The sequence below is a fragment of the Labeo rohita genome, chromosome 7 (assembly GCF_022985175.1).
Source record: "Labeo rohita strain BAU-BD-2019 chromosome 7, IGBB_LRoh.1.0, whole genome shotgun sequence".
Classification (NCBI taxonomy): domain Eukaryota; kingdom Metazoa; phylum Chordata; class Actinopteri; order Cypriniformes; family Cyprinidae; genus Labeo; species Labeo rohita.
Window position 1 is genome coordinate 43,119,876 of NC_066875.1, and position 14,056 is coordinate 43,133,931.

At 29.3% G+C, this 14,056-nt stretch overlaps 1 protein-coding gene across 3 annotated transcripts in view; it reads right to left on the reverse strand.

The window, feature by feature from the left end:
* The window catches only part of syt7b (synaptotagmin VIIb), a 162,547-nt gene that overhangs the window by 52,962 nt on the left and 95,529 nt on the right, over positions 1-14,056 (reverse strand). For all 3 annotated transcript variants that reach the window (XR_007828082.1, XM_051114754.1, XM_051114753.1), the window contains exon 6: positions 1,591-1,710. Coding sequence is in view for 2 of the 3 variants with exons in the window: in XM_051114754.1 (XP_050970711.1) it covers positions 1,591-1,710 (120 nt within the window). In the remaining variant the exon portion in view is untranslated. The remainder of the gene's footprint in view (positions 1-1,590; positions 1,711-14,056) is intronic.

Genomic DNA, 14,056 nt, shown 5'->3' on the forward strand with positions numbered 1-14,056 from the left:
AATAGAAAACAAATAATCTCAGATTATGTAATCTGTATGAAACATGCATACAGGCGCATCCACTACTGAGGAGATGACAAGTCAGTGTTGCTGCAAAGAAAGCACTAGTTTATTAATAAATTATTAAAACGTTATTGCAGTCTCCTTGCTGTTTTCCCCAGACACATTCATAATGATTATATCTGCCAGTGCACTATGGCAAGTTTTTTTTCTTGCACTTGAGCGCTTATTAGGCTATGTAGGCAATTAAAGGCTCATTATTATGATTTATATGGCTTATTAATAAACGTGAGACTAATAGTCGACCAAAGCTTAAAATGAACGACTACTAGTCGACCAGAAAAATCTTTAATCCTAGAAGACGCAAATGCGCATCACAGAGCTAGTGCAAACTGAGCATTTGTGGTTAAAAAGTGTATTATTGTGTAATTGTGTAAAAAAAAAAAAAAACTGATCATTTCAAAATCATCCTACATCGTTGCAGAAGTACCGACCCTGTCTTTGCAAAGTGAACATGCAAAGAAAATCAAACACCAAAGGTAAAACAAAAAAGGTAAAACAGCGATATAGGACAGTTTTGAAGTTGAGGGAGAACATGAGATGGGAGTTTTTCGACATACCCTAACTGTCATGAACCGGAGAAAAAAAACATCCAGGCAGAGTAAGACAAGACGAGCGTTTGACATTAAAAAGTATATAATTTTATTATTTTTATAAAGTTAACCGATCGTTACACTAGATAAGACCCTTCTTTCTTGGCTGGGATTGTTTACAATCGCATTTGGAATCGTTTGAAGCTGCATTTAAACTGCATTTTTGAAGTTAAAAATCAGGGCACCATATCAGTCCATTATATGAAGAAAAATGCTGAAATGGTTTTCCTCAAAAAACAATTTCTTTACGACTGAAGAAAGAAAGGCATGGACATCTTGGATGACATGGGGGTGAGTAAATGATCAGGACATTTTTATTCTTCTCCTTTGACAGTCTTTTTTGATACTCACTTTTAAACATGATTTTTTCCAAAAAATGATACATGGAAATTTACTTGCAATCCAGTAGGTGTTAATCTTGAAATTAGTAACCATATAAAAGCTATTCTTACATTTACTTCATTAAAAATCTGTAAAGATTTTACAGCAAAAAGACACATGAACCACAAGCTGAAGGTGGACATTTGTACAATTATACTAAAAGGCCTTTTACTTGCTAGAAAAGTATAACCTATCAATCAGACGACAGAAGGCATGTAGTAGATTATGTGCAGCCATTTCTTCAGCCACATGTTCATAATTTAGAGGTCTTTAGAGGAAATGCATGTTTCAAAAATGATACAGTAGGCCTTATTAAATGTCCAGAAGTGGAGAAATATGGCTTTTATACCTCCCCAGATGGCGCACTTACAGCATCTACCAGCAAGGGCAAACTGTCAAACACCAACAAACCCCTTACAGAAAGCACTGTATTGGACAAAAACTGCTCATGGACAGCAGAGGATGTCAATGATATTTCTAGCCCAGAGAAAGCAATTTAAAATGTATTTATCTGCTTATTTTAAGACTTGCATTTAACAGTTAAACCAGCCATTACCTTTTGTCGGCAGGAGGTGTTTCTTTGTTGGCTGGCGCCTCCTGTAGATCTGGAAGGTTGGCGAAGTCGTCTTGTTCGGCCAAACCGATCGCGAGGGACAGTACGACCATCTTCCCCTCTCTGTCACAAAACACAGAATCACACAAGTGGTGAGGAGAAGCCATTATGAACTAGAAAAGGAAAACTGAAAATGAACTTGAATGCTGACTTGACAAAGTCTGACTGAAAGCTAGGAGAAAAAAGTTTTAAAAGGCTTCAAGTGTAAAAGAACAGAAAGACAGAAGGGATTACGGTTTCTAAAAATAGAGATTGTACAATAACCGTTCAACTTTTTTTGAAGGAATTTAATACTTTTTTATTCAGCAGGGATGCATTAAATTGATTAAACATGACAGACATTTATAATGTTACAAAACATTTCTATTTCACATAACGGCTTTCACATAAATATTAAAGAGTGCACCCATTTTTGACATTGATAATACTAAGAAATGTTTTTTTGAGCATCAAATCAGCATGTTAGAATGATTTCTGAAGGATTGTGTGACACTAACGAGTAATGATGCTGAAAATTCAGCTTTGATCACAGGAATAAATTACATTTGAAAACATACTGAAACAGAAAACAGCTATATTAAACTGTAATAATATTTCACAATATTACAGATTTTATTGCATTTTTGATCAAATAATTGCAGCCTTGGTGAGCAGAAGAGACTTAAAATCAAAGAACTTATCAACCCCAAACTTTTGAATAGTGGTGTTAATGAGTTCTCTCCAGTATTTTGATTTGAGACAAAGTTGATGCAGTCATTTGAGACAATTTATGTCTCTGAAATCTTGTAGGAAATAAAAATTAAAAATGAAACAGCAATTAGAGTAAAAGAAGACTTCAACAGAGATCTCAACAATGTCTCAAGCTGTGTTCAAATTTGTCAAAGATGCAAATGCATGCAATAAAGAAGTATGATCTATGCCTCTTCTACAAATTCCTAAAAAAAAAAACATCTGAGGCAAAGTTGATACCTAAATGAAACATAACTGAGAAGCAGTGTTGGGCATGTTACTTAAAAAGTAACTAGCTATAGTTACTAGGGGTGTGACGAGACACTTATCTCATGAGACAAGATGAGACACGAGACGAGAAGATTTTTAAACTTTTCTTAAGAAATCCTTAATGATGAAATATATAGGGAAAATACTCTTTTATTCAACTGAAAAAGACAAAATGCAAAAAAAAAAAAAAATAAATTAAAAAAAAAAAAAAAAAAATTAAGGTGCATTTTGAACTTTATGAAATGAAACTTCCATTTTAATGAATTATACGCAGTAATAAACAACATTTAAACAAGAGCTTCACGATTCTGGATAAATTGAGAATTCCAGTTGTTTTTAATAAATTGGGGACCATGATTCTCTCATGATTCTGGAGAAAAAAAGATAAGAAAACTAAACAAAATAACGTCATTTACTAGTGGCTCTGACAAACTGTTCATTGCTTAAGTCCTTTAAAAACATATTAATTTAAACAACAACAACAAAAAAACATTCAATGAAGGAGACACTGTCTCATTTGGTTAAGACTTGTTTGACTATTGAAATCTCCTGAATGAATGATTCAGTGACATACTTTTTTTTTAAACGGGCAGTTGTCGCCACCTACTGGCGGAAGAGGATAAGCGTTACTATACATACAAGTGTTAAGATACTTTCGTTTTGATCGCTACTGTAGACAGTGTGTTTATGTCTACAGTAGTGTTTATACCCAAACTATAAACTTTTATCCCAGTACTTCTATTATTTAAATGTCTGTAACACAGAAATAATGATTATAATGTGGTTGAAAAGACTGTGTTGCTCTTTCTGCTTTCACATTTACCCCGACCCTCTGATTCATTAACATTAAGCGACAAAACGTGCTTCTCACGCTCCACTGACACTCACAATGTGAAACAGTCCTAATAGACATAGCTAAATAGTTGCCATTCAGGAATAAGATCGCGTGGATGTTTGAATCGAGATATCCATATTTTAATGATTAATGGTGCAGCTTTAATGTAAACACTGCTAAACGTTTTGCGAGGATATCGTCAGGAGACCAGTCGGATCTCGTGAGACACATCGGATCTCGTCACATCCCTAACAGTTACTAGTTTCTTCTCACAAATAGTAACTGAGTTACATCATTACAAAAGTAACTAATTACCAGGCAAAGTAACTAGTGTTACTTAAAAAAAAAAAAAAAAAATCTTCAAATATATCAAACAACTTGGATGCCCCCAATGTTAAATAAATAAAATTTTAATTAAATTAATTAAATTTTTAGTATTTAATTTTTATATATTATTATTATATTATATAAAGCTTAATGGCACAGTTTTTTTTCAGTCAAGCTTTACAATACGAGATTATGATCATTTAGCATTAAAGAATAAGAATATTAGAATTATTATTATTATTAGAATAACCATGTATGAATACTTATTTGTCATGTTGACTGAACTTAGGACTGGTTGTGGTGCTTAAAATATTGTCTGTAATTTAGTGTTCCTATAAAATTAGTCCCGCCTACTACTGGAAAAACCGGCAGTTCTTAAAAGCTAAAAGAAATTCCAAAGGAACTCTTTTATTATTTTGAGAGGAAAATACAGCAAAGAATATTGTTTACATGTAGCGTGTCAATTCTGCATGGTATATAGGACTCTCTCACTATGTATCTTTCTTTGCATGTGTGTGAGACAAAGCAACGACTAGTCGTGTACCTTCACACTAAAGTTTACGGTTCGTCAAATACAGGTATGCTGTGCATCAATTTAGATGAACTAAAAAATAAACTGATAATAATATAATAAATTATAGTAATGCCACTTTTCATTGTCAGTAACTGTAACAGCGTTGTAATGAGGGAAACAGTAATATGAGTCATTAAAGTAATAACAACGCCGTTATTCCCATCACTGCTGAGAAGTGTATTTTATCTCCTGAGCACTGAAAGAGCAACCTCTGAGCATTATCCTCCATCTCTCTAACTACAAATGTTCCCCTTTCTTTCAGACACCATTAATCAACTGATTTTATAACGATTTACGCTCATAAAGAAATCAGCGGACTGGCATGTAAAACATGCCTTGCTGCGGGCTACGACAGAATCAGTGTAACGCAGGAGCGCATTAAACCCACACACACTCGTTTATCGATTACGGTGTGTCTAAAACATCACCCTTACAAGGGCTGTAAATGGCCTTCACAAGAGCCATCAGCTCAAATTCACAGCAGGGTCCTAAAGGGAGATCCACACAGCGTCGACAAGATTCGTGTCTCTTGTCTGATTTCATCTCCAGATAGCGGCAAGTCAAACACAAGAGGGGTCAGGGCTGGGAGTTTCATTTGAAAGAAGTGATTGAGTACCGCACACAAAATGGGATTGGTAAACTTAAAAACAAAGGGCAAAAATGCATGACAAAACAGCAAGAAAGTAATATGATTTTTTTTCCAAAAATATTTTAATATAAATGTACTAGTGTCATGCTGCATTTTAATTTTTTTTTTTTACATAATTGCTTTTAATAAATCTTTTAAAATATATTTTTCAAGTATTTTTTGCATTTTTTAAAATGTTTTTGTTAAAAAAGAAACTGTTGCACATGCATTTCATGTTTTCATTTTTGTTTAATTTTTAATATATATATCTATATATATTATATTTTAATTATATATATAAAACTTGCAATATAAAACTTGAAATATTTTAAAAACCAACCTTATTATTTTTTACAATTATTTTTAGCTGTTTTTTAAAGTAGTTTTTAAGTTGTCTGAATGTTTCATGTTTCATGTTTCAATGGAAACTTTTTTTAAAATAATTATTTTTGTTGCAAAATACAACCTGAAAAACTTGAAAAGGTCCTGCAAATGTATTTTTATTTTTTATTTTAAACTTACCTTTTTATTTGCTTTTATGTTTTTAAATTTTAAAATAGTTATTTTCCATCCATTGAAAACAAGCATTACATATTTTCACTTATGTTTAATTTAATTTAACCATTTTTAAAAACAAATTGTTTGTTGTAATATAAAACTTGAAATATTTTAAAAACCAACCTTATTAATTTTTTACAATTATTTTTAGTTGTTTTTAAAGTAGTTTTTAAGTTGTCTGAATGAGTTCAATTTTGCAACCTTTTTTTTAATAATTGTTATTTTTGTTGCAAAATAAAACCTGAAAAACTTATATATTTTGTTGTAATATAAAACTTAAAAATGAAACTTACCTTATTTGCTTTTTTGGAATAGTTTTAAAATTATTTTCCATCCATTGAAAATAAGCATTTCATATTTTCATTTTTGTTTAATTTATATATATATATATATATATATATATAAAAAAAAAAACATTTTTAAAAACAAATTGTTTGTTGTATATTCTTGAAATATTTTACATTAAGTAATGTTTTCAAAATTCAAATTTGCAATCTTTTTTAAAATAATTGTTATTTCTGTTGCAAAATAAAACTTGACAAACCTCCTGCAAATGTATTTTTATTTATTTGTAATTTTTAAATAGATTTTTGTTGTAACATAAACCTTTAAAATGAACCTATTTGTTTTTTTTGTTTTAAAATTGTTTTAAAATTATTGTCCAGCCATTGTCACTGTTATTGTTACAAAAGAGCCAATTTTTTTTTAATGCAAAATAAAACTTGAAAGATGTATTAAAAGTATAATGCATAAATACATTCGTAAGGGCTTTCATTTCAATATGTATAAATTTGTATTATTTTTCCCATGAATACATTTATCTGTTTTTCTTTAAATATGAATGGGATGCTTTCTTTCTTTGTTTACATTCACAGAATCTGTTTATCACTCATTTGTTATTGTGTGTGTTCAAATCAATAAAGCGCAGCACGGCTATAGTCCACTAGAGTAAAACGTGAGCGCTCATAAGCCCAGAGCTTCACGGCTCCAGCGCTACAGCACAAATCACTCACGTCCCCTGAGCAGGCAGCAGCTTAATTGCCTGTCAGACAATCATGGTATCAGGGAATTAGAGCTGGAGCCGGTTACAGTTACACAATCCTGTAAAGTGAAAGATTATTGCCAGTGTGCTAAAGGATATTAACTCTGCTGGAGATTAAATTTAAACTTGTTGCACACAAATATCTATTGAATTTGAAGTTCAATCTACACGCCTCACACATTCACACTACCAGTCAAGAGTTTAGACACATCCACCCAATCTTATGTTATTGCTATTTTCAACAGTTTGGGATAATAGTAAAGCCATTAAAACAAACTGAAGTATAAGAATAATAAAGAATGTTAAACTAATTAAAACTCTCTTATATTTGGGCTTCTTATTCATCTAGATTACAGCTTGGCTCACTTTGGATATTCATTTAACCATCTTAATTAAGTGCATCTTGGAATACTTTTAAACTGTATTCAGTGAATTACCATTTGTTGGCTTTTTCCTTTCAATAGCTGGTTCAGACCATTCATTTAGAAAGAAAGAAAGATTAAATAAATAAATAAAAATAAAATTAACAAATTAAAATAAATACAATTTAAATAAACAAAATAAATAACTAATTAAATTAAATAAATACAAAAAAAAAAAAAAATAAATAAACAATGTAAAATAAATTAAAACAAAAACTTATATTATTTAAAAAGTAAATAAAATATCTAAATAAAAATAAAATAATTAAAAAATAAATAAATAAAATGTAAATAAACATTAAAACAAATAAACAAATACATAAATAACGTACAACAATTAGATCAAATATGTTTTTCTTTTTTCAAATACAAATTTCAAACCATTTATTTAAAAGAAAGAAAGTTGAAAAATAAAAATTAAATAAAAAAATAAAAAAATAAAAGGAAAATTAACAAATAAATACAACTAAAATAAAAAAACATAAATAAATAATAAAATATAAAAACAATAAAAACTATAAAAAAAACTATAAAAAATAAAAATGAAATAAAATGAAATAAAATAATAAAATAAATAAATAATAAACAAAACATAACAACAAAAAAATAATTAAATGACAAATAAATACATTAAAATGTAAATGAACAAATACGAATAAAGAAACCTAACAAATAAATAATAAACAACTGTTACATCAAACATGCTTTTCATTTTTGTTTTCAAACACAAATTTTAAACCATTTATTTAGAAGAAGCTGATAAAAAAACGAAAATGAACAAATAAAAATTAAAATAAATAATAAATAAATAAATACAAAATAAATAAAATGAAAAAAATATTAAACAAAAAATGTAAAAAAAAAATTAAACATACATAATAATTAAATAAATAATAATACAATAAACAGGTAAAATAAAATAAAACAAAAAATATTAATTCAAAATAAATAAAATTGTAAATAAAAAATTAAAAATGAAATAAAACAAACAGATAAATAACTGTTAGATCAAATATGTTTTTCAGTTTGATTTTCAACCACAAATTTCAAACAAACACAAAACGAATGTATAACTTGTACACTGTAAAAAATAAAAAAACACAATTTGTTGAGTCAACTTAAAATAATTTGTTACCCTGCTGCCCTAAAATTTTAAGTTCAGTCAACTCAAATTTTAGTCAACTTGAAATGTTAAGTTGTGCTAAGTAACAACTTAGATATTTGTGTTTGCTAAACTTAACAGATGGGTAAGTAACCCAGCTGCCTTAAAATTTTAAGTTGAATCAACTCAAATATCTAAGTTGTCACTTAGTATAATTTAACATTTCAAGCAGAATTAACTTTTTTTGAGTTGACTGAACTTAAAATTGTAAGGCAGCCAGGTAACAAATTATTTTAAGTTGACTCACCAAATAGTTTTTTTACAGTGTAGTGTGAACCACCAGGATGGTTAAAATGACTTTCTTTTAAAGACGGTAACTGAAAGGTAGAGCACAGCTTGTGCTCTTCACTGTTCCCTCAACTAAAATGGCAGAAACCTTAAAGCAAAGCAAAAAATGGCTTTTCTTTAACTAAATGGAAATTGTACTTGGTTCCTCAGACCTGGCGAGAACCGTCTCTTTCTCTTTACTCCTCCATGACAGTTAATCATGGTAGTAATGATGGTGAGGACAGGAGATCAATGCTGTGTAGAGTTGATCTGCCAGCAGACAACACATACTGACTTCTAAACCACTGACCACCCACACACACACACACACACACACACACACACTGTGTCAGCTATAGGGATTGTATGCTGCTAAATGACCTTGGTACAGATACACTATCAAACAGGCTTGTGTGTAAGAAAGCAGGTGCACAAACACACACACAACTGAATTGTAAATACTGTGAGTTGATAGAAAAACAGTTACTTCTTTCTCCTGTCTCTCTTCCTTTCTCTTTTGTCCGACAGGAGGAGCGTTAAAAATCACTGAATGAGTTTCATGAAAGACACTGGATATTTGATCTAGCCATAGTTGTTAAGACCTGAATTTCTGAGCTTTGCTTTGGATCAGTACTTCTAACTATACAGTGTTTACTGCACCACTATTCAACATCGGCAAACAAATAATATGTTGATTTATTTTATATTTGTCTTGCACAGTCTGAATTGAATGTGATGAGAAAGACTGAGTGTGGCAAAATAATTCAAAGAAACAATATGGCTATTTATTTGCTGGCTGCATGCAAAAACAAACATACGATCAGTCTAGTCTGATTCTTGAAGAAATGACTGAAAAGTCCAATGTCAGTCTAACAAATGACTCAGTCAGAGCGGTTGCTGAATTAACATCCAACTCACTCATTGACTGTATGTTTGTCTGATATTGTGCAGTTAGAGGTGAAGTGCGTCAATTCTGCACCAGTAGGATCAACACACAGAACTGCAAAAATAATGGCTAGTTTCAAACAGGTAATAAATACCCCTCATCCGCTATTAAAATAAAATAAAATAAAATAAAATAAAATAAAATAAAATAAAATAAAATAAAATAAAATAAAATAAAATAAAATAAACGTTGCATTGGCAACTAGCTGAAATTAAATATATTTAAGATGAAGTACTAAAATTACTAAAACATAAAAATAAAATATAAAATGAAATGAAAACCCTAAAATAATAATAATAAAAAAAATGTTACATAAATAAATAAATAAATAAATAAATACATACATTTTGCCTTGGCAACAAGCTGAAATTAAATATATTTAAGATGAAGTACAACAATAACTAAAAAAAAATAAATAAAATAAAATAAAAACTGCTACTGTACTAAAATTGCTAAAAAAATAAAAATAAAATAAACATTCAATGAAAACCCTAAGCTTAAAAAAACATGTTACATAAATAAATAAATAAATAAACAAACAAATAAATATATTTTGCCTGCAAACTGCAAAAATAATAGCTGGTTTAATAATGGCTGGCTCGCCAGTAAAATAAAATAAAATAAAATAAAATAAAATAAAATAAAATAAAATAAAATAAAATAAAATAAAATAAAATAATAAATGGCAACATTCAAGGAAAAAAATCAATGAAAACCTGAAACTCAGAAAAAAGTTATATAAATAAATAGATAAATAAATAAACAAACATTGCCATAGCAACTAGCTGAAATTACTACTAGTTACTAAAATGACTAAATCTAAGACATAATAAATAAAATAATAAAATAAAATTAAAATAATTAAATTATTTTATATAGCAACTAAAACATAAAATTAAAATAAAATAAAACAAATATGTACAAATATATATATATATATATATATATATATATATATATATATATATATATATATTTTTTTTTAAATAAGGTGAAGCACTAAAATGACTAAAACATAATAATAATAATAATAATAATAATAATAATAATAATAATAATAATAAACAATAAAAATTCAATGAAAATCCTACACTTAAAATATTAAACTAAATTTTAAAAACTGTTGCCTAAAAGCTAATTCAAAACATTAATAAATAATATAATACTTCATAAATAATGCTAAAAAAAAACAATGCGCCAAACAAACAGCACTAGTTTGGGAAACATTGCTGGTCAAGATGTTTGATCTTCTAATTTTTTTCATTTTTTTGCAACTTTAAATTATTATAATTTGGCATTGTTTATGCTGTAGATAAATCCTGATTCATTTAATCAATTAACTAGCATATCATGCATATTTAATTCAATAAACAATTAACTGTCAACTTCAACATCTACAACATTACACACTTCACCTTTAAAGACACATTCGCAACAGTGATTAAAAACACATTGTTAGTTATAGATTAGGCTCCAGAACAACACAGGTCCACTTCATTAGATTCAGTGGCTGTGTTTGAACAGCTAGTCAACTCAGACGTGGATAAACACTCATCGATTATGTAAAGAGATTCCCTCCTCTACGCCACAGACTGAAATCTGTGTTCACTTAAAGATAAAGATAGACACGGTTGAATAATCCACGTCCTCGGGCTCCTCTTCTACCCCGCGGCGTACAGGTGACAGGTGTAGAGCCATGAAGAAGACGACGCTCAAACCAAACAGATGGGCAAACAGAGAGAGAGACAGAAGGGCACAGAGAGAGACGGGACGCGATCAGGCATGAGTAAGTGACGGAGCACGACGAGAAACAAAGAGCCCGGGCAGACACGAGCGTGCAACAGTGCGTAAGAGAAATCATGAATCAAGCATGACCAAGTGACAGAGCGTAAAGAACGGACGGCGCATGATCGGATGGGACACAGGCCTGCTCAAAAGACGCACATGAGGTGTGTTTTGGATGCTGGTGTCTCCATCAGGCTTCTTAATAGCTTAACCAACACAAGGGAGACATTTCATCAACAGTTTTGGCTATAATGGCACAACAGAGCGAAACCATCATGGATATCTTCGCTGGTCTTTTCAGCAGAGTGAACACGTTTGGATGCAGTAATGGTGTCCTAGACATGAATATTATGAGGATTCGCTTGAGGGCAAAAACATCAATTACATTCAGCGTTCATTAGAAATGAAGAAGTTACTATGGAAGCATTAATAAAGTGATTGGTATAGCAACCCACAGTTCATCAGATACACGTGAAGATCACGGAAAAAAATTTATATTCACACAAAGAGAAACGCATGCTAGACTCCAGAAACAGGACTATCTAGGGACCCTTTTTCTATCTTAAAAAAAAAAAAAAAACAAAACATTAAAGCAATGCTACATTTTTTTTATATACTTGCTATTATTAACTTTTTGCACAATATGAAGCCTTATAAAATTCAGAGGATCAAAACAATTTTACAAATAACATACTTATACAGTACGCTAGAATGCAACAACAAATAGCAAATACCTTTTGAATAAAGCAATAAATGACTTATGAGTAATTTTACTGCTTGTAGCAAAGATAATTTACTTTTTATTTTATTAATATTTTTTTTATTATAAATAAACATATTATAAATAATTATAATAAAATAGTTAAATTCCAGACTGATATTTTTATTCTAAATATATGATGGTTATTGTGTGTGTGTGTGTGTGTGTCTATATAAATATATATACAATATATGTAATAATATATATATATATATATATATATAAATATTATACAAAATAGAGGTAAAAAAAGCAACATTAAAAGCGAATACATTTTGAATAAAGCAATAAATGACTTGTGAGTCATTTTACTGCTTGATTCAAAGATAATTTGCTTTTTACTTTGTAAAAAAACAATAAAATAAAAATAAATATATTTTTGATTATAACTGTGAAAATAATTAATTATAAATAATTCTAACAAAATAGTTACATTTTTATTATATATATATATATATATATATATATATATATATATATATAATAAATATCCAAACTAGAGGTAAAATAAGCAACAGCAAACGACTCATGAGACTTAATTGATTCAAAGATAATTTGCTTTTTACTTAAACTACTACTACTACATTTTGCTTAACTATATTTTTGATTAGAATAATAATTGTGAAAAAATATATAATTAAATAGTTAAAATCCAGGCTGATAATTTATTATCTTTTTTATCCGTTCATCAAGTTACCCGTTCTTATCTTAGGATAACTTTGATGAACACTTTTTTGATCCACTTCAAATGCTGACTACTGTATATACATATATACATATATATGATCCAAAATAGAGGTAAAATATATGCACCCTCTCTCTGCCTCTCTGTCATCCACTTAGAATTTTATAATTAATACAATCTTATTTGAATTAATATAATTAAATACACATTATGCAAAATACAGTTTCAAAGTGGATCAAATTTATGCACCCCCCCTCTCTCAACTTTTTTTGAAAGCCCGACATCGACATAATTTTAATTGTATAATTAATATAATCTTATTTGAATTATTAATAATATAATTAAAGCTATGCAAAATATAGTCTCAAGGGGGGCAAATATATATGGATTCTCTCTCTCTCTCTCTTGAAATCCAAACCTCAGCTTCAGCATAGGTCTACTGTATATAATATGTCTTATACTATGGATTATCAAAATAGCAGTTCATTATAGCCCAAAACAACCACGCCCACCATTACCACCTGTTCAACACCCCTGAATGCAGTACAATACAGTCTTGAGGACTTGAAGTAAAATCAACTAATCAACTTGTAAGATGAGCCCCTAAAACTGAAGATTTAACAGTGGCAGAAAGCAAGACAGCATCATGGGTAAGTCCACTTAGATTGACTAAATAAATGCATTTTAGTTTCAAGGTGAAGTGTGTAACTTCATACCTGTACTTTCTTACTTTCTCCAGTCCCTGTTTAGTGTGGAGAGAAAACTTATGTAGCTCAGTTTGTCTGAGCAAATTTGACTGACTGCCTGGAAACACTCATAATAATTACAATTCCATTTGATGCCACTAGTGGTGCTAAAATGACACACTTCACCTTTAAAGTGCCCCTGTTATGCCATTTCAAATGTTACCTTTTTTGCTGTGTATAATGTAGCTGTGAATGCAAACAATCTGCAAAGTTGTACTTTGATATTATATTGAGTATTGTGACATCCCTAATAAATACCCCTCATCCGCTATTAAAATAAAATAAAATAAAATAAAATAAAATAAAATAAAATAAAATAAAATAAAATAAAATAAAATAAAATAAACGTTGCATTGGCAACTAGCTGAAATTAAATATATTTAAGATGAAGTACTAAAATTACTAAAACATAAAAATAAAATATAAAATGAAATGAAAACCCTAAAATAATAATAATGATAAAAAAAAAGTTACATAAATAAATAAATACATATAAATGTTACCTTTTTTGCTGTGTGTAATGTAGCTGTGAATGCAAACAATCTGCAAAGTTGTACTTGGAGCAGACGCTTTGAAGTAGTGCAGACCATGCACTCACACAAAAGTGACCACAACAAATTTTAACTCACACATTTTAAAAAAAATTGTTGCAAATGCGACCATTTTGGTCGCA